The 23,044-nt window shown below is 37.3% G+C and overlaps 1 protein-coding gene across 2 annotated transcripts in view; it reads left to right on the top strand.

Moving 5' to 3' along the window:
* Positions 1-23,044, top strand: part of nbs (nibrin) — a 315,228-nt gene that overhangs the window by 45,454 nt on the left and 246,730 nt on the right. For both annotated transcript variants that reach the window (XM_090376897.1, XM_090376896.1), the window contains exon 6: positions 15,767-15,948. In XM_090376897.1, coding sequence (XP_090233023.1) covers positions 15,767-15,948 — 182 coding nt within the window. The remainder of the gene's footprint in view (positions 1-15,766; positions 15,949-23,044) is intronic.

Genomic DNA, 23,044 nt, shown 5'->3' with positions numbered 1-23,044 from the left:
GGCAGTTCGATAGCCTTATACACCTTAAGTTCTGCAAATTGCAATTTCTCCAAACATTGCAATTTGCAGAACTTAAGCCTTTCTTGGTAAGAGGATCTCTTCATTCCCCTCACCAATCGTGTTGCCCTTCTCCGTACTCGTTCTAGCAACTCTACATCCTTCCTAAAATGAGGCCTCCAGACCTGTACGCAGCACTCAAGGTCAATATCATACAATATCTGACCAATGTCATACAAAGCGACAATCACCTCCTTATTCCTACTAGCAAAATTCCTGTATATCATTGACAAGACCTTATGACGCTGCAGCAGCCTGTCTGCACTGCCCAGAAAACTTCATATCTGACTGCACAATTACCTACTTCTGCCCATATACAGTACTTTGCATTTTTAAATGTTAAATTTCAGTTGCCACTTTTCAGCTCATCTGCCCAGCTTTTCTAGGTCCTGTTGTAAATAGCATACTGTCATTACCATCCCTGCCAATCTTTGTATCATTTGCAAACTTGGACATTAATCTTGATATACCTTCATCAGTATCATTGATTAACATACAAAATAACAATGGGCCCAACACCTAATTACTGTGATGAGTATAGGGGAAACAGCTATACAGAGATATACAGTAAGCCAGCAAATCAGAATGTCTCATAATTGGTGATTTTAACTTTCCAGATATTAGCATTAGTAGAGGCATATGATGCAAGAAAGCAAGCTTATGCAGCATCAGCCAAAAAAAAAAAAAAAAAATTCCACTCCTATTTCACTCCTCCGTTCTTTCGAAAAACCTGTCGGGCTGAGCCTTAAATTTATTTAGGCTATCAACTTCCACAACATGGGATGGAAGTCTGTTCCACCAACCAACTACCCGCTGGCTAAAGGCAAATTTCCACACATCTGTCTTTCCTCAATTTGAATTTATTCCCTCTAAGGTGATTATTCTGAGCAACAGGAAGAGTCCCATCGGCATTGAGCATACTCAAACCATTCAAGGTTTTATACACCTCTATCAGATCACCTCGCCAGTGGCTAGTCTCCAGACACTGTAATTTGCAAAATTTAAGCCTTTCTTCGTAAGAGCAACCCTTTGTTCTATTCACTAATCTTGTTGCCCTTCTCTGTTCTCGTTCCAGCAGCTCTACATCCTTCTTGAAATGAGGTCTCCAGACCTGTATACAGTACTCAAGGTGTGGCCTGACCATTAGCATTAGCAGAGGCATTTGATGCAAGAAAGCAAGCTTATGCAGCATCAGCCAAAAAAAAATAATAATAAAAAATAAATAATAATAAATAAATAATTAAAAAATAACCACTTCCACTTCACCCCTCTGTTCGTTCGAAATACCTGTCCAGCTGAGCCTTAAACTTATTTAGGCTATCAATTTCCACGACAAGGGATGGAAGTCTATTCCACCAACCAACCACCCGCTGGCTGAAGGCAAATTTCCTCACGTCTATCCTACATCTGTCTTTTCTCAATTTGAATTTATGCCCTCCCAGGTGATTATTCTGAGCAAGAGGAAGAATCCCATCAGCATTGAGCATGCTCAAACCATTCAAGGCTTTATACACCTCTATCAGATCACCTCGCTGGCACCTAGTCCCCAGACACTGTAATTTGCAAAACTTAAGCCTTTCTTCATAAGAGCACCCCTTTGTTCCATTCACTAATCTTGTTGCCCTTCTCTGTACTCGTTCCAGCATCTCTACATCCTTCTTGAAATGAGGTCTCCAGACCTGTATACAGTACTCTAGGTGTGGCCTGACCATTGCCTTATACAAGGGAATAATCACCTCCTTATCCCTGCTAGAAAAATTCCTATATATCATCGACAATACACCATGAGCTACTCTTGCAGCCCGTCTGCACTGCTCACAAAACTTCATATCTGCCTGCACAACCACCCCCAGATTCCTTTCATTCTCTACCACTGTCAGTGTAGTACCACAGAGTTGATACGTTGCTCTGGGGTTGTTGTTTCCCATATGTAGTACTTTACATTTGTCAATGTTAAACTTCATTTGCCACCTCTCAGCCCATCTGCTCAACCTTTCCAGATCCTGTTGCAGCAGCATAGTGTCAGTAGTGTCCTTGACAACCCTGCCAACCTTTGTATCGTCTGCAAACTTGGACATTAATCTTGATATACCATCATCAATATCATTTATAAATACAGGAAACAACAATAGACCCAACACTGAACCTTGAGGAACTCCACTAATAACATTAGTCCACGATGAGCAGTGTCCATTGATTACCACTCTCTGTCTCCTCCCCCTCAGCCATCCCTTTATCCATAAAAGCAATTTGCCTCCAATGCCACACTGCTCCAATTTGTGCAGCATTCTTCCAAGTGCAACAGTATCAAAAGCCTTTCTAAGATCCAAATATATAATATCAAAGTTATTCCCTGCATCCAGTTCTTTTGTGACTGCATAATAGTATCCAATCAAATTGGTCAGGCAAGACTTTCCCTTAACAAAACCATGCTGTGTCTGAACTATAACTGAAGTCTTGTCTCGATGATCCTGCAGTGCTTTTTTAACCAGTGCCTCCATTAGTTTTCCTGGAACAGAAGTTAAGCTCACAAGTCTATAATTACTTGTGTCAGCCTTTGATCCTCCTTTGTGAATTGGGGTCACCTTTGCACATTTCCAGTCTATGGGTACCTACCCTGAGTCCAAAGAAGCTCTCATAATTATGGCGAAGGGTTTGCTTACTTCCTTTGCTGCCTCCTTTAGTATAACTGGATAGATCCCATCCACCCCGAGTGCCTTTATTATGTTTAACCTCAACAATTTCTCCTCCACTTTCCTCTCAGTTATTACAAAATCATCTAGCTCACTGCCAGAGTTTACTTCACCTCTGGCATTCCCCTTCCTGAATAACTCCTCATGTATGAATGTAGATGCAAAATACTCATTTAGTTTGTTAGCCACCTAAGCAGGATCCTCAACTGTTGAACCATCAATATCCAGTGGACCAATCTGATTCATCCCTTTCCTTCTAGAGTTTACATAGGTAAAGAACTCTTTTCTGTTTTTCTTTGCATCCTTTGCCAAGGATTTCTCATAATCTGCCTTTGTGACTTGGTTACAGACCAACTTATATCTATCATAGGCTTCCATGTCACCCATTAATGTATATGTATCCCATCCATTTTTATTCTCTGCCATATGCCTCATCAGTTTATCTGACATCCATTTAGGCCTAAATCTTGAACAATATTTCTTAGTTGGTATGTAAAGCCTAGTAGCTTCCAAGATAAGTTCTTTGAATGCTTCCCATTTTGAATTTGCTGTTGGTAACATCTATACAGTTGGTCCCACTGTATAGAATTTAAATACTGTCTCAGACCATCGTAGTCACCTCTATGAAAGCAAAAACTCTTCTCTTTACCCCTGATGGTAGTTACCTCTTTGAGTAAATCTCACTTCAGCACACTGTGATCACTGCCTCCTAGTGGTTCCTTTATCTGCAGATTCTTAATGCATGAAGAATCACTACTGATAATGAGATCAAGAGTATTACTTCCTCTAGTTGCCTCCCGAACATGCTGATGTAGAAAACAATCATCCAATAAATCCACAAAAGATTTGCTAGTGTGTGAGTGACTAACCCACAAATTCCAGTCAATATCTGGGAAATTGAAATCCCCCATTATTATAAGACTCTTTGATTTACTTGTCCACTCTATTTCCCTGCACAATTTCTTATTATACTCATCAGAGTCATTAGGCCTATAGCACACTCCTACTCCAATTTTGATCTCCCAATGCTTATGTCACCCCAAACTGTTGACTGGCTTCACTTCCTTGGGTTTTTTGTGTTTCTTAACTAATAGCATTACCCCTCCTCCCTTCCTATCCTGTCTATCCTTTCTGTAGACATTGTTCTCCCCAAATTCCAGTTCTGCATTCCTTATATCTGTGTGACATCACGTCTCTGATATCCCAACAATATCTGCCTTTGATGTTTTGAGCAATACCTCAAATTCATCAAATTTATTTACAAACTCCTAGCATTGGTGTACACACAGTATACATATTGACCAGAATTTGTTGGTTAGTCACTCGCATACTAACAAGTCTTTTGTGGATTTCTTGGATAATTGCTTTCTACAGTAGCATATTATAGAGGAAACAAGAGGAAGCTTATCAGTAGTGATTCTTCATGCATTAAGAATCTGCAGGTAAAAGACTCACTGGGTGGAAACGATCACAGTGTACTAATATGAAATTTAATTATCAGTAGGTATGAAAAGTAGGTGTCTTTATTGGTATGAAAAGCCTAGTAGCTTCTTTATGATTGCTTCCCTCAATACTTCCCTCATAAGGGTGATTACAGAGATCTCAGACAGTTTTAAATTGTATGCAGTATGACCAACTGCAAATTCAAAAAGGGAAGTATTGAGGGAAGCAATCGTAAAGAAGCTACTAGGCTTTTCATACCAACAAAGAAATACTGTTCAAGGCTTAGACCTAAATGGATGTCAGATGGACTATTGAGACACATGGCAGAGAAGAAATGCATGGGATTCTTATAAATTATCAGGTGACAGAAACCTAGAGTAGATATAAATTAGTCTGTAGTCAAGTCACAAAGGAAGTTAGACAAGCTAAGGTAGGTTATGAGAAGTCTCTGGCAAAGAATGCAAACAAAAACAGCAAAAACCTCTGTGCTATATATTAAGAGTAGAAGGAAGGGGTTAAAACACATTGAGTCAACAATAGTTATCCCATAGATAACTATTGATGACCATGCTCAGGTTGCAGACACATTGAATAGGTATTTTGATCTACATTCACCCATGAGGAATTCTTCAGCAAAGGGGATTCAGGAGTTTATCAAACTCTAACAAGGAGCTAAATAACCTTGTGATGACTGAATGGAAAGTAGAGGAGAAATTGTTGAGTAGGAAATAAAAATGGCCCCTGGGGTGAATGGAATCTATCCAATTATATTAAGAGAGGTAGCAAAGGAGGGAAAAAAACCTTTAGCCATAATTATGAGAGCATCCTTGGATTCAGGGCAGATCCCTATGGACTGGATAATTGCAAATATATCACCAATTCATAAAGGGGGATCAAAAGACGATATGAGTAATTGCAGAACTATTAGCTTCACGTCCATTCCAGGGAAAATAATGGAATCACTTGTTAAAGAAGTAATGCAGGACCATTTGGACAGGCAGGCAATTATACTGAAATCGCAGCATGGATTTTTCAAGGGGCTGTCTTGTCTAATCAATCATAGGTTACTATGTTGCAGTGACCGAGGAATTGGATGCAAAACATAATTTTGGCATCATATACTTTGATTTCAGGAAGGCTTTTGATACTGTTGTACATAAAAGACTGTTGTATAAACTGGATCGATATGGCATTAAGGGCAAGTTTCAGCTATGGATAAAGGGATGGTTAAATGGAAGAAAACTGATATTGGTTATTGATGGGCACTGCTCTTCGTGGACTAATGTCATTAGTGGAGTTCCCCAGCATTCATTGCTGGGTCCATTGTTGTTTTGAATATTTATCAATGATATTGATGAAGTTATATCAGGCTTAGTGTCTAAGTTTGCAGATGATACAAAGGTTGGCAGGGTGTTTAACAACAGCCATCAGGGTGAGCTACTACAACAAGGTCTAGGGAAATTGGGTCAGTGTGCTGAGAAATGGCAGTTGAAGTTTAATGTTGGCAAATGCAAAGTACTGCACATGGGTAGCAGTAACCCCAGAGTAATTTATCAACTGTGCGGTACTACATTCAGGGTCGTGGAGAGTGAAAATGACCTTGGAGTAATTGTGCAGTCAGGCATGAAATTCTCTGAGTAGTGCAGACATGCTACCAGGTCAGCTCATGGGTTTTTGTTGATGATATACAAAAACTTTACTAGCAGGGATAAGGAGGTGATTATACCTCCAGCCAAACCATGGCCATATACTTTGTATATGGCCATGGTTTGGCTGCATCTTCAGTACTGTGTACAGGTCTGGAGGCCTCACTTTAGGGCAGATGTAGATCTGCTGGAATGGGTTCAGAGAAGAGCAACCAGATTGGTGAAGGGAGCAAAAGGTTGCTCTTACCTAGAAAGGCTTCATGTCTGCAAATTGCAGCATCTCAAGACCAGGCACCTGCTGTGAGATCTGATTGAGGTGTTTAAAGCCTTGAATGGATTGAGTAAGTTGATTGTTAATGTTGTTCTTCCACTTAGTGAGACTACACGAGACAGTATAAATTCAAGTTGAGGAAGAATGGAAGCAGGATAGATGTGTGGAAATTTGACTTCAGCCAGCGAGTGTTCGATTGTTGGAACAGGCTTCCATCAGTCGTGGAAGTGGAAGTATTGAATAAATTCAAGGGAGAACTAGACAAATTCTTTGAGGATACGAATGGGTGAACAGGTTTTTTTTTTTTTGGCTGATTCTATGTAAGTTTGCTTTCTTGCATTGTTTGCCCTTACTACTGCATTCACTTTTGGGGGCCTCATTTTGGTAATGGTAATGGTAAAGTGGTAATGGTACGTCACCTATCAGGTGACTTACCATTACCACTGGGTTAAATTCTCATAATACTCAATTGACTCAAACACGCTGTTTTGTTTTATTTGGTGACTGTTATATACCCTTCTTGGTGTTATTTTTCTCCCAGCTTTGCTTATTAATATTGTGAATGGTAGGATTTTCTTCAAACTGATCATCATCAAGTTATTGCCTGTGTTGGCTCCATTGTACCACACTGACTTTTTGATATGCACTGAACATCTACCATTACAGAATGCATTTCCTTTCCTTAAGTGTTAGTTAATTATTCTCCATACTAAGTTTGTTTGTTATTTGGTTTTTAGGAGCATTAGTAACTAAGGCCATATTGCTCCGGAGATATGCGGTGATCATTCCCTGACCTTTCCACATCCTCCGTATTTGGTGGTCACAGGATCAAACCTGGTCTAATCAAGAAGCGTGTGCTACATACTGCTGCTCCTGTGTTGGCTCCATTGTACCACACTGACTTTTTGATATGCACTGAACATCTACCATTTCAGAATGCATTTCCTTTCCTTAAGTGTTAGTTAATTATTCTCCATACTAAGTTTGTTTGTTATTTGGTTTTTAGGAGCATTAGTAACTAAGGCCATATTGCTCCGGAGATATGCGGTGATCATTCCCTGACCTTTCCGCATCCTCTGTATTTGGTGGTCACAGGCTCAAACCCGGTCTAATCAAGAAGCGTGTGCTACATACTGCTGCTCCTGCCCACCTGGCTACGGAGGCGCCCCATACTAAGTGGATCAACAATTAATTAAGCTGAAACATTAAACAACATTAGTAAAACACGTTAAAAACCTAACCGTTTATTTTTGCTTTAAATTAATGCTTTATTCGTATTGATAATTCTATGTACAAAATTTGGCTATTTAAAGTGTTTATATGTAATTCTGACTCAAATTTTAAATATGGGAACTCCCCGACTTGCATAATACTCGACTTACGGAAATTCGACTTTACGTAAGTGTTTGCCTGCTGGTGCAAATAAAAAAAAAAAAAAAAAAATCGTGGAAACGTATTTTACATCCCGTAGGAATAAATGGAGGTATCATGAAAATATCATAATGTGAACCCAATTGTGTTTTTTTGTAATTCGTTTCAAGTCCTTGGAAGTTGGAAATTTCACTATATTGCTAAGCTATTTATCCCTCTAAAAGGTTATATTTATAATGGAAATTGCATTACCCTTTCATCGTTATCGTATGTTCCCATTATAAGAATCAATTTGAACGCCTTTGTGGTATGTTCCTAAAGCACATTTCTGGAGGTCATGACCATAAAACAATAAAAACAATTTGCGCTTCCCAGTTTATTGGGCTTTTCTGTTAGTGCATCTAATTATAAACGGGTTGTAAACTTGATCTTATTGCATTTGCGATAATACTCTTAACTGCAATGTGTGGGTTTTTACGCCATTATAGTGAAATGTGTTCTCCTTCACTAAAATCTTCAATCATATAAAAAACAAATTTTCAGAAACTTCTCTTCATTCCTATTTATGTATTACAATGATAAAGGGAAAATGACCAATGAAGAGTGCAAGTGGTGGTAGTGCGCTAGGAAACGAAACAGAATTGATTTAGAAATGAAGATGAAAATGATTAAGAAGTGCGAAGCAGGACAAAGTTTGTCATGTGTTCCAAGGGAATTAAAAAGGATCACGTGCGTATAAAAGAACATGTCAAAGGATCAACAGTGATCATAAAACAGCGTTCAGGTGCTATATCGAAGATGTAACAGCTGCTAATAATATGGATTGAAAATCAGATTCAGAAGCAAGTGCACCTGAGTCTAATGACCATTCAAGCAAAAGCAACAAGTATTTATAAAGATGTTAAGGATAAGTACCACGAACCCCAACCCAAGTTCGTGGCAAGCAACAGGTGGTTTAATAGGTTCAAGTATCATGCTGGTTTCCACAATGTTAAAATATGCAGTGAAGTCGCCAGTGCCGATTCTGCAGCTGTAGAGAAATTTTGTGATGTTTTGGAAAAAATTATTGATGGAGGCGACCATTCAATGCAGCAGATTTTTAACTTTGACAAGACTGCTCTGTATTGGAAAAAAATGCCAGATCAAACATGCATTGCCAAAGAGGAAAATACAGTGCCAGGTTTCAAGGCGTCAAAAGATAAGGCCATGCTCTTACTTGAGACTAATGCAGTGGGAGATTACAGATTAAAACCACTGCTTGTTTACCATTCTGGAAATCCTCATGCATTTAAGGGCATCAATAAAGCCACCCTACCATGCATTTCCGATCGAACCAGGAGCATGGATAACAATACAGGCTGGCCTCGATTAACACGATTAATTCGTCTTGTGAGCACATCGCGCAAAATGGAAACGCGTTAATCGAATATAATAATCAATAGGAAAAATTATAATTGGTCCTTGATCTTCTGGAATGTCCATAAAGAATTTTAAAAATACCTTTTAAATAACTTTTTAACTGTATACAATGTAAAAGATAATGAAAATAATTATGGAATTAAATGTTTATTGCATAAAACAGCGGTTCCCAAACTGTGCACTGCGGAATATGTTAAATTTTCAAGGGAAACAGCGATACTCGACATCTGTCGGACACCGCGCGAACTACTAGCTCGAGGTAGTTCACAGTTTCAGCATTTTTTATTAAGTTGTTTGGACCTAACTACTAAATGGAACTGTTAGGTATTTCTCTTTGTCTGGGTGTGCCTTGAAAAAATTACTGAGACACTAAGGGCGCCGTGAACCGAGAAAGTTTGGGAACCTCTGACTTAAAATACACAATGAAGAAATGACTGTTGCGGAATTATTTGAACAGTGTTGACTTTCTCTTTTCATCAATCAATTTCCGATAGCCGACAACAATCTTCTCTGGGCCCTGGCGAAATAAATATCGCAGAGAACCTCAAACCTTTTGTTCGAAGTTCTATGCAATACGAAAGATTTCATCTAATTCTTTTACCGTTATCTCCTTCGCGGTAACATTCAAAGAGCATCTGGCTCATTTAAAAATTTGAATTTTTATGCAAGTGTGCATTGACTTTATTAGCAGGAGACAAACAAGTAACATGTCTTCTTCCAATGGTTGATGGAACACTCCGAGGCGAACAGCAGGCAAACGTTTATTTATTGACCATACGACTCGCGGTAAGCTTAACGTGTGATTCAAATCTTTTTCAGCTATTGCATAAAAAAAAAAAAAATCACGTTAACTGGAAATTTGCATTGTGTAAAGTGAAAAATGGTATAATTTTTCAAATAGCGTTAACTGAAAATCGCGTTAATCGAACTTGCGTTATGCGAGGCCTGGCTGTACAGTAAAATCTCATTAATACAAACTCAGTTTATGAAAAGTACTCTTTTATATGAAGCCCATACCATTCTCCTGTGAAAGGATAGGCTTTTCTATGTAAATATATTCGTTTATTACAAAATTCGGTTAATATGTATTACAAAGTTCTTTTTCACCCCGTGAGAAATAAATATTGTCATTTTGTATATTTAATACAAATCTTGGCAGAGTGATCTGATTATTGCCCCCAGTCACCTGGGTCCCTCCTTCCCGAAGGTTGGCACCGACTTGTTAGAAATTAGTTTTGTGTAAACAAAAGCAATTTATGGTAGCTACAACGTCAAGTGCACTCTGAAAAACATCTTTCTGAAAGATGAGTTGTTAAATTAACAAAAGAATAAAAAGTTTTTCTAAGTTGTTTACATGCACACTCTCGCTCTCCACGGGAATAAGGTCAGTTGCAATTGTTACCCCAGTTCAAAGAGTCTTTTGCTATCGTATACAGCAATCTATTTTTTGTGCCATTTTATCTGAGCCCGATGTCTTTTTCGGAACTTGTCTTTAAATTAATTTAAAATTTGTTTATATTAAATCTTATCTAGCAGTGTTACTATGGCAACAAAATGTAGAAAACTGAAAAAGACTTGAAGAAATGCGTGACACTGGAGCAGCGATGAAAAACAGGAAACGAATTCGTGGTGCAAAACACGAGAAGCGTGAAACAAAACTTTTTGAGTGGTACCAACAAATGTGTGCATCTAATTTGCCCCGGGGTTCGAGCCCATCACCACCAAATACGGAGGATGCGGAAAGGTCAGGGAATGACCACCGCATATCCCGGAGCAATATGGCCTTAGTTGCTAATGCTCCTAAAAACCAAATAACAAATAACATCTAATTTGTCAATATCGGGTCCGATTTTGCATGAAAAGGCAAATTATCTAGCTCAGCAATGTGGGATTAGCGACTTCAAATGCAGCAGTGGCTGGTTCCAAAGATTTAAAGGCAGAAATAACTGGTTTCACAAAATGTTTGCAGTGAGTCTGGATTAGTCGACAAAGAAAAGGCTACAGACTGATTGTGTTCTGTACGGTCCATCCTTGGAAAATAGGAGGCAAAGGATATTTTTTAATCTTGACGAGACAGGTTTATTTTATAATTTGCTGCCAAACAAAACATTTGCTGTTAGAGGAGAGTCTTGTCATGGTGGAAAATTTAGTAAACAAAGACTCACTGTTCTGTTATGTTGCAATTCAGATGGCAGTACACCCACTTGTGATTGGTAAGTTTTCCAAGCCAAGATGTTTTAAAGCAGTTAACCAACTTCCCTGTGATTATGAGGCCAATAGAAGTGGTCAAAATTTTTCAGTCTTGGTTATCAAAATTGGACAGAAGAATGGCTTCACAAAAAAAGGAACATTTTGATGATTCTGGACCGTTGTACAGCACATTCTGCCGACACAATTTAAGATGACAAATATACAGCTGTTGTTCCCCCCCCCCCGCGCAATATCACCAGTTTAATGCAACCATTAAAGGCATTATTTATAACCTCAAAAGAGCATATAGAGCCCGCCTGATAAGGTACTTGATCCACAACGTAGAAGGAAGGAACAATTTGCAGCCAAATTGGAATGTCTTGGATGCTATCCATAATCTTGTTATTGCTCGGGAAAGCATTACATCAAGTGTAATAATCAACTGCTTCAGAAAGACTGGCTTTGGAAAGAACATCATCGAAAAACATGGTCTAGCAGATGAATGTGATAGAAACAGTGAGGAATGGAGGAATTTGAAGGAGCATATGGATTTTGCTGGCAAATTTGAAGTTTGTGAAGGTGGATGAAGTTGCTACCACTGCAGTGCCAACACCAGAAGAGCTGCTGGGTACCAAACAAAACGATGATTTTGTTACCAGCAACAGAGAAAGTGAAGAAGCGCACACACTGCCATCTAAAAAAGATGCCCAAAATGCATTTAACATAATAGAGAATGTGTTGGCCTGCAGTAACGATGAAGAAACAACTATTGCATTTGATAAAGTCTGTGCTGTAGTTAAAAATGCATATAGGACAAAAACTGTGCACACAACATTAAATTCTTTCTTTAAATTAGATTAATTTATTAAAAAGTTAATGAATTGTCTGTCTCCTTTTATATTAAGATTGTAATTCTCTTTACTGTGATACTAAAATATTGTATTTATCAAAATATATACTGTACAATTTTTTCATTTCCATTAATTGCTTTTTTCTTAGTTTATCTTACAAATAAAATAAAATCTTTAAAAAATGTTATTCCTATTAATGTATTGTTAGACAAGGCTTTTGTTTTTATTAATTTAAATTAATTTATTTTTGATATTATTATTATTGTTATTATTATTAGATATACAGTATGTACCAAAAAAAAAAAAAAAGTAAAATTTTGACACTTTTGGGAGACCTCGTTACTACAAACCTCATTATTACAAAATGTGAAAATTTAGGTCCTTTGAACTTTGTATTAACGAGATTCCACTGTATCTCTCTTTGAGGATTGGTTTAAATGCTGCTTCATTCCTGAGGTTGAAAACTATTGTAAAAACAACCACGCTCCTTTCAAGATTTTGCTTCTATTAGATAACGCTCCTGGACATCCTGCACATCTAGGTGATTTCAATTTGAATGTGAATGTCATATTTCTACTGCCAAATACGACTTCATTCATCCAACCTGTGGATCAAGGTGTTGTTTTGAATTTAAAAGCATACTATTTATGCACATTTGCTCAGGCATTGTCTACAGTAGACAAGGAGAAAAATTTTACGTTAAGAGACTTTTGGAAATCTTACAATATTTACCATTGCATCTTAAACATTAATATGGCCTGGACAGAAATGACTAAAAGTTGTTTAAATGGTGTATGGAAGAAAATATGCCCACGGCACATAAAAGGCTTCAAAGGATTTGAAAAAGTCAAATCATATGAAGAGGTTACAGATAAGATTGCAAAGGTTGTAGAGCTACTTCAGTTGGAAGTTGATGCCAAAGATGTGGAGGAGTTAATAGAGGAAGAAGAGAAGGAATTATCTAACAAAGAACTTATTGACTTGCAGGCAACAATAGTAAAAGAAGAAATTGCTGACGAAGCCCAAGATGAACCAAATGAGGAGCTGAGACGCTTCATCACCAGAGAGATGGCAGTGGCATTTCATGAAATTGCATTGGCAATGACGAGATTTGAGAAAATGGATCCTGACAGCGAACGATTCTTAAAAGTTAACAGAGGGTGAATGATATGCTTGCTTGCTACGAAGAAATCTACAATGAAAAGAAAAAAGCCACCGTCCAGTCATCCATTAATATGTTCTTTTGCAAGGTTGAGCAGCCGACCCCTTCTAAATCTCCACAGCCGTCAACCGCCGTAGTGGCATACTTATCAGCTGAAGATGCCGATTCTGGCAACGATGCCTGAGAGTTAAAAATTACTGACATTATGCCTGTCTTCCCTCTTTTTTTGTAATTTTATAATTTTGGAATTTTTTTAAATTGCACGCCTTTGTAATTTTTCCTACGCATGAGATAAAAAAGTTGAATAAATACAATAAATAATTCTATTTACATGTTCGTCGAACATTTCTTTTTTGATTCAATCAATTCAGCGAGCACAGTTGCGAGTGCTGCACAAGCACGGGGGAAATTCTGACTTACGTAGCGTTCTGCGGAACGCAACTCTTACATAAGTCGGGGAGTTCCTGTACATCAAATAACCTATTGATTCACTATAACCACAAGATTGTGTATTTTTTAAGTTGCAGAGAAATTTCTGAACCTGTGCTACATACTGTGCAAAGACTTCTTGAGGTTCACTCTTCAATTTCATGTTAGAAATATACTGTTTTGTTTCAGTTGTAATAACTTACACTAAAATGTCAGAGAAGGCTGATACTTTGATTTCATAACTTAAGTGATAGGTTTTTCTTGGTACCACAACTTTAGAAACATATATAAAGCTGCCATGAATGAATAATAATTTTATAGTGAAGTATAAATATATAAAATTTCCTGTACTAATGTTGTTTATAAAAATTAGTCTGAAAGTAGAACTTTTTTGGCCTTTTGAAAACTATGCATTCCCATGTCTAATATTGATCTTTGAGGACATTTTGGTCACTCCAATCAGGATGGCTGAAAACATTCTGCCTTGGGCTTATGCTCACATTATAGATTAATATGTGAATGTTAGTTGAACTCTCTTACTAGTATCTTAACTCATGAACAGTGGCACTTCAAATTGTGAAAAAGATGGTCGTGCTTAGTATATCAGTTGGTCTATTTCTGAAAAAAAAATTTTTTTCCCCTTTTGAATTCTGTTTGTTGTATTCTAATTCTAGACCTTTTATTAACAGACTGTAATGCTTATTAAATGTGTTTTTTAAACAAAATATTTTAATTTAAAAATATTTCATTTTAGGAAGGTAGAGAGAAGAAAGATTATTAATCTTGCACTGGTGATTAATGAACAATAGATATTTTGCTAATAGTTCCAGCAGACAAGGTGCTACCACTTCTGAGTTAAACAAATGGTTATAACAAAAAGCTGATTTTGCCATTGTTTAAAATCTGAAGCATTGTCATGATAATTTTTCAAAAATAGTGGTCACTCATTGTGTGACCACTATTAAGTGATGTACACTTGTCAAAAATGGTTGAAAACCTCTGACATAATGCATAATGACATAACGTATGTTTATCAATGTCATGTTGGTATCTATTTTGCTATTTAAGTTTTATTCATTGAATAATGATGCTATCATTAATCTTTTTTTTTTTGTTTGGTAGTTGTTGGCGCATCGGCTTCTTTGGCCATAATGCACCTCCCAAGGTTTTTGCAGTACTTTGATCCAAGCCCGAGGTGGGATTTGAACGCGCGATCTTTGAGTTGCCAGGCAGGCACTTTACCCACTCGGCTGGCCCGGTCAGTTATCATTAATCAATCTCTTTAAAGTACTTTCACTTGAAATTTTGCATTTGGCAAGTTAATGTAAATGGCAAAAATTTTGACCGTATACAGTCAAAATATCTATATATTATAGTATTATTCACCTTAGTTGACATAGCTGAATGGTTGACTGTGGTTATAGCTCATATGGCTACTAAATATGGTGATGTTCTTGTATTCTCTCTCTCTCTATCTTGTAGGTTCCTCTGACTTTATGCAGCTTTCCTGGAATATAAACAGAAAATGTATATTTTTTATTTTATGTATTCCTTTGCATTAACCACTTTGTTTTAATCACCAATTATCAGAGGTAGTAGTGGCTGAGCAGTTGCTGTCTCACATGTATTTATGTAGTGTAAAATTAATCAAGCATTGCATTTTTTTTTTGTATTATATGCAGAATAGACTTCTAAAATTAAATTAAGCTCTCATTGATTTCACATGCTTGGAAACTAGCTTAAAGTGTAACATAAATAAATGTTGCATTTTGTGTTTAAAGGAAATAGTGTGTAATCTAAATATATTTCTTATTTTTAATCTAATTAAGCTATATGCGTGCATTTTGCAGAATTGGTTTTAAATATGTAATATTTAAAGTTCCTACGAAAGCAGTGCACGAAGATGAAAACTGTTTATTTCAAATGTATTATGTTTTAAATTTGTGTGCATATAAGGGATGAAATATAATTTAAAATCACCAGATATTGCATTTTCTGCATCTCAATAACATAATATAGTCTTTTTTTTTTTTTTTTTTTTTTTTTGTCTAATTACGGGATAAAAGAAAGAGAAATCAGCATCAGTTAACTTCGCTGATACTGTTTTCCGAAGTCAGATTCCTTTGTTTTTTCAAAACCATGTTTCTAAATATTTTTGTCCTTCATATAATGAGCATAAATACTGATAATTCTTATCAATATTGTATTTTTTATAAATGCTGTGGCATTTTTAGTGCAAAAAGATGGAATTGGGCATTTCACTTGCTGGTGGGAAAGTTCTTCTTTTGAGTGAAGATGAAAGAATAAGCTCTGACCTTGCATTAGATCCTAATACCTGTGTCATGCAGCATGCTCAAGATGGAAGTACCCAGAATTATAGTCATACAATTTCTGCTCTTTCTGTACTTCTAAAAAAGTAAGTATTTTAACAGTTTTAAAACAGTTCTGGTATAAAATAATTTTATTTGGGATTAATAAGATTCAATTATTTGTATAATTCAGTTTAGAAGAGTTCTCATTGATTTTATCCAGTTGAAGATTTCACAGAAATGTATTGCCATTTGGATTGCACTTCTGTTCATTTACAGTGAAGTCATTAACCTAGTGAAATATTTTTACATGCCAAAATTACATAAATAGGATAGGATTAAAAATATCCCTCCTGCACCAAGGACAGATACCAGGGCCAACAATGTTTTGAATTCTCAAATTCATTGTTGGTCCTGGTATCTGTCCTTGGGGGAGGGGATATTTTTTTCCATTTTGGGCTCACTGCCTACTTTAGGAGGCATTTTATTTGGAGTTATTTAAATTTTCTATTACTCTATTGGCATATAGGTTGGCTTTCTTCTATAATAGCACACTATGCCACTACATTGATTTAAAATCTTATATTATTATGCCCTACAGTGTGTTCATACAACTCATTACAGTTTTACAACCTACATCTCATAAAATTTAGGTCATGACTTTGCTTCTGTAAGGTTTTTTAGAATTATGATCATCCCATCCATATGGGATTATGCTGCATAGCTCGCAGTTAAAAAACCAAACAGCTTTTTAATCGCTACGCTAGAGCAGTGGTAATTTGTATCTTGTCGTGCCAGTCAAAATCATAAAGTAGCAGTTATGGGATGTAACTGCTTTTGCTAAAGATATGGAGTTTCAAAAGGGTATGATTGTGGGAGCTCATGCATAGGGTGCCTCCATATTGGAAAAGACATGTCTTGTTGGTTGCTCATGGCCCGCTGTGATTAAGGTGTACAAAGAATGGTGTCAAGCCACCTCCCACCGACAGAACTGTAAAGGTTTATGCAAGGTGGATGTTCCTGGTGAGTCTTCACTCACTTGTAGTATGGGCCCAATGACAGGTGGTAGTAGTAGTAGTGGCATGTGATGAAAGAAAGCAAGTGTATGAGCTTATGCAGCATCAGCCAAAAAAAAAAAAAAAAAAATCACACCATTCCCTCCAAATGCCTGTCCAGTTCCTCCTTAAATTTATTTAACCTATCAACTTCCGCAACGACAGATGGAAGTTTGTTCCAGCAATTAACCACACGTTGGCTAAAGGCAAATTTCCGCACATCTATTCTACATCTGTCTTTTCTTAATTTGAATTTATGCCCCCTTAGATTCGTAATCTGAACAAGTGGAAGGATCCCATCAGAATCAGAATTCAGCGTGCTCAATCCATTCAAGGCCTTATACACCTCAATCAGTGACAACTGTCACTGTGTGACAGTTGTCATTGCAATACAGTACAGGGAATGCAAGAACAATATCCCAAATGATGATACACTGTACACTCAGACATATGGGATTTCACAGCAGATGACTCAAGAGACATCTCATTACCTCTGATCATTGTCAGTGGTGAATGCTGCGGTGTCAGCAACAGGCTAGTTGGACACTGGAGAACTGGAAATGAGTGTGCTGTTTGGATGAGTCCAAATACCTCGTGCAACACACCAATGAACACCTTAACATGTAGCGCAAGCAATATGAGTCCATGGACCCATCATGTATGGTGCCAACTGTCCAGTCAGGTGGCTGTGGTTGCTTAATATGGAGCATGTTTTGCTGGCAAGAACTAGGATCCCCTTGGTGTGTGTGTGTGGACTAATGTTTCACTGGTGGGGTCTACTAACTGCTCTTAGGAGACCATGTGCACCCTGCCATATTGCATTTTTCCCCAGACAAACTGGATCTTCCAAGACGATACATGTAGCACAAGCAATATGAGTCCATGGACCCATCATGTATGGTGCCAACTGTCCAGTCAGGTGGCTGTGGTTGCTTAATATGGAGCATGTTTTGCTGGCAAGAACTAGGATCCCCTTGGTGTGTGTGTGTGGACTAATGTTTCACTGGTGGGGTCTACTAACTGCTCTTAGGAGACCATGTGCACCCTGCCATATTGCATTTTTCCCCAGACAAACTGGATCTTCCAAGACGATAATGCGCCATGTCATCGGGTCCTCACTGTGCATGAGTAGTTTGAGGAACACAAGGAAGATTTCACCCATCTTGATTGGTCTCCAAATTCACCTGATCTCAATCCAGTTCAATACCTGTGGATATTTTGGAATGGGAAATGAGGTGGATTGACACACAACTGTCATCTATTCCAACATCTACCTCAAGGAAAGCCTAGATGACAGTTGTAGTTGTAAATAGATGACAGTTGTAAATAAAAGAAAGTATAGAAAAACAGTGAGACAAATACAGTAAACCCCCGCTATTCGCGGGGGTTACGTTCCTGAGAAATGTCGCGAATACCGAAAACGTGAATACTGAGTTATGGCTCCCATAGTAATAAAGGGGTTCTGTTCCAAAGTATGAAATATATAAGAAAAACTAGTCTAAAATTTTGTCTACGTATGTATTATATGCACCTTCATAATATGACTATGTACATAGACTATGTACTTCATAATATGACTATGTACATAGTGAAATGCAAGCATATGGCATCGAAATGAAAATAAGAAACAATTTAATATTAAATGTAATATTTATTAGAAATTTCAAACCAGCGCCTTTGCTAGCAAAAAAACTTATCCCTCCAGTGCTATCACCAGTTTCGCTAAACTGTTGATAAAGGAGTTTTGCCTTTTCACGAATGATGAGTGAACTTAACGGAATTTTATTTTGAGTTCGGTCTTCTATCCACAGATTTAAAGCTTTTTCCATTTTTTCTAATTTAACATCGCGAGTTACAGAGCAAATTTTTGAAGCAGTTAGCGTGTTTTCACGGACACTATGGCGGATTTCTTCTTCCGATTTTTTGATTGATCGTACCGTTGACATTGATTTTATAATGTTTTGCCACTGAGGAGACACTCACCATTAGAAATTTTGTCTAATAAGTCAATTTTATTCGCTAATGTCATCACCTTCTTTGATATTTTCACATTTCCCTTGTTATTCGTAGCCATATTTTTGTACGGGTTAGAAAGAACTTGTCCACAGTAGTCACTTTCTTCCGTTAACACACTCGAAAAAGTCTGTTTTACACTGCAAAATGGTAGATTTATCACTTTTGTAAGCATATCAATTTATAAATTGATAAATTTATTCAATTTATAAGCATATAAATTAAAAGCAAATGACGAAATCTTCCATGGCAGGCGCATAACACATACTAAACAAGGATTAGTGAGAAATATCCACGCTCGCGATTTTGTCACCCCTCTCCCCCCATCCACTGAGCGCTGTTTTGACTGGGAAAGATAATTTTATCCACGCCCATGTTTTTTTATGGCAGAAAATGTTCACGGCGCTTTAAAATTCACATTTTTTTAGGTTTCATTTTATATTAAATCGGCGATCGCAAATACGCGAAACCACGAATACAGATACCGTGAATAGCGGGGGTTTACTGTATATATATATATGAGTATGTGGTATATTATGTAAAACCATGCGTATTGTTATTCTGTACTATATATATATAATTATACTTATATTTGAATAGCGTTTAAAATAGTTGGAAACGGAAACTTTCATAATAAAATAAAATAGTACAGCATACATCAGAGGCAGCAAAAAGCATATTCCTCTACATGATGCTTTAAATATAACCATATAAATAAGAATAAGAGTTAAAATAAAATAATGCCAGCAGTATGGTAAGACAAGAGCGAAAATAATCACGATTAAACCTAAAGCAAACCGGGGGGGGGGAGAGAAGGGTAACAAGAGTAAAAATATTGCAGTAGAAACTCTCTAAAATAATTTAGAAAATCTAAATGAAAGAAGAATAATTCATTAAATTTTGAAAGCTAATTAAATAGAAATTTAGCAGTACCCCCTCTGATGGGTACCAGGTCAAAATTTATGTGAAATATCACCAACAGAGGTGTTAACCACTACAATAAAATAAAACAAAATAAACCAAAAATAGACTGACCATTATGCCCCATCTCGACAGAGGACCACAAGGCCAATAATGGTCAGGGAATCGCTGCATTTCGATCGCTGTACAAATCGCCGCAAAGGAGAATCAATCGAAAGATCAACCCGTCATCCGATCCTCAGATCAGTAACAGCAAGACAATCGTCTAAATGCCTCCAGTAGTATGAGATATGGGGTAAAAAAAGGCATCAAATGTATACCCTCAATCGTTGAGAGATAGACCTCCGATATTAAGCCCCTTAGACTCAATACCATTGGGAAACCAAAGATTTGTATACTTTTTCTCGAAAGGCGATACAGTTGGCTTCAACTAAGAGTTTAAGTAAGTCAAAAATTTCTTTACTAGGAAGCTTTGTATGATTAATTGGTATAGAGTTATTATTTAACATATCCGTTATTTTTTAATTGTGTTCAGTTGATTTTTTAATTATTTTCAATTTTTTATTTTTTACTATAATCATTTTGCATTAATATTATATTCATTTTAAGTTCTGGAGAGTAGCATACAGAAATGTTCTACGTATCATATTCAGGTAAATTTTTCTTAGTCTTCTACAAATATTGAAATCAACATTGAACATATTGAGCATCATAGCTCTGGTTTATACCAGCAAATATATATATATATATATATATGCATTAGCATTAGTAGTGGCATATGATGCAAGAAAGCAAGCTTATGCAGTATCAGCCGAAAAAAGTGCTCCCATTTCACCCCTATGTTCGTTCGAAATACCTGTCCAGCTCAGCCTTAAATTTATTTAGGCTATCAACTTCCACAAAAAAGGATGGAAGTCTGGAAGTCCTTTCCACCAACCAACTACCCGCTGGCTAAAGGCAAACTTCCGCACATCTATCCTACATCTGTCTTTCCTCAATTTGAATTTGTGCCCTGTCAGGTGATTATTCTGAGCAAGAGGAAGAATCCCATCAGCATTGAGCATGCTCAAAATATTCAAGGCTTTATACACCTTAATCAGATCACCTCACAGGTGCCTAGTCTCCAGACACTGTAATTTGCAAAATTTAAGCCTTTTTTCGTAAGAGCAACCTTTGGTTCCATTCACTTGCCCTTCTCTGTACTCGTTCCAACAGCTCTACATCCTTCTTAAAATAAGGCCTCCAGACCTGTATACAGTAATCAAGGTGTGGCCTGACCATTGCCTTATACAAGGGGAAAATCACCTCCTTATCTCTGCTAGAAAAATTCCTGTATATCATTTAAAAGACACTATGAGCTACTCTTGCAGACTGTCTGCACTACTCAGAAAACTTCATATCTGCCTGCACAATTACCCCCAGGTCCTTTTCGTTCTCTACCACTGTCAGTGTAGTACCACAGAGTTGATACGTCACTCTGGGGTTACTGCTTCCCATACATAGTACTTTACATTTGTCAATGATAAACTTCATTTGCCACCACTCAGCCCATCTGCTCAACTTTTCTAGATCCTGTTGCAGCAGCATACTGTCATTAGTGTCCTTAACAACCCTGCCAACCTTCGTATCATCTGCAGACTTGGACATTAAGCTTGATATATCAATATCATTTATAAATACATAAAACAACAATGGACACAACACTGAACCCTGAGGGACTCCACTAATAACATTAGTCCACGTAGAGCAGTGTCCATTGATTACCACTCTCTGTCTTCTCCCACTCAACCATCCCATTATCCATAGCAGCAATTTGCCTCCAATGCCACACTGCTCCAATTTGTGCACTAGTCTTCCATGTGCAACAGTGTCAAAATCCATTCTAAGATTGAAATATATGATATCAAAGTTATTCCCTGCATCCAATTCCTTTGTGACCACATCATAGTATCCAATCAAATTGGTCAAGCAAGACTTTCCCTTAACAAAACCATGCAGTGTTTGAGCTATAACTGGTGTTTTCTAGATGATTCTGCAGTGCTTCTTTAACCAGTGCCTCCATTAATTTTCCTGCAACAGAAGTTAAACTAACAGATCTATAATTACTTGTGCCGCCCTTTGATCCTCCTTTGTGAATTGGTGTCACATTTGCACATCTCCAGTCCATGGGTACCTCCCCTGAGTCCAAAGAAGCTCTCATAATGATGGCTAAGAGTTTGCTTATTTCCTTTGTTGCCTCCTTTAATATAACTGGATAGATCCCATCCACCTTGTGTGCCGTTTTTATGTTTATCTTCAACAATTTCTCCTCTGCTTTCCTCTCAGTTATTACAAAATCATCTAGCTCACTGTCAGAGTTTAACTCACCTCTGGCATTCCCCTCCCTGAACAACTCATGGGTGAATGTAGATGCAAAATACACATTTAGTTTGTTAGCCACCAATAGTGAAATTATAGTAACCTTATAATACCATGATAAATCTGACTAAAAAATGAATAGCAAATCCTTAGAAAACGGTACTCACCTTGTATAAATCTGCAATAAAATTTTTTTTCATAGATGGTGGTTAAATTTAGGTTGGAAGAAGCATTAAAAGGAACTAAGGTGGGGAATGGGGTGAAAATATTTTAAACAGATTTTAAAATGAGCGCAAGGAAATAGAAATGCAGATCTCCAATACTTGGTTGTCATAAAGAGGTTGAAAGACGTAAATGAAAAAAGAGAGAAGACCGGTGGTGCCAATAGTCATTACGAAGGACTTTCGTGAGTAAACCGTCATCAGTTGGCAAATGGAAGAGAAGTGAGCGCGTGTTGTATTTAAAGTTTATCTAAACTCCCATGATGCTCTTTTTGACACATGGGATCTTTAGCCCTGAGAGGTTCCAAGCCGGTGAAAGGTTGAAGGGAAGTTTAGCGTTAATAATGTTGAGATCAGAATGGTGACGGTACCATTCGATGGTGAGGGCTTCATATTGAAGAATTCTGTAGCTCGATCTAAGTTTAATAATAGTGATGGCAGAGTCAACAAGGGGGGTGTGGTTGTGGGTTTGAGCATGGGTTGTTAACTCGGTGCAGGATTGACTTGTCTTGAAACTGTTGAAGTGGTAGTATGTGCGTGTATTGGAAGTTGTGGAGGAACCGAATTTGGTAGTAGTGCTGCCGATGTAACAGGTGTCGCAGTTCGGTTGGCATTTTATGAGATATATTAAGTTA

This window comes from Mastigoproctus giganteus, chromosome 7 (assembly GCF_048544385.1).
Source record: "Mastigoproctus giganteus isolate SK-2022 chromosome 7, ASM4854438v1, whole genome shotgun sequence".
Lineage (NCBI taxonomy): Eukaryota > Metazoa > Arthropoda > Arachnida > Uropygi > Thelyphonidae > Mastigoproctus > Mastigoproctus giganteus.
This window is presented reverse-complemented; position numbering and strand designations above follow the sequence as displayed.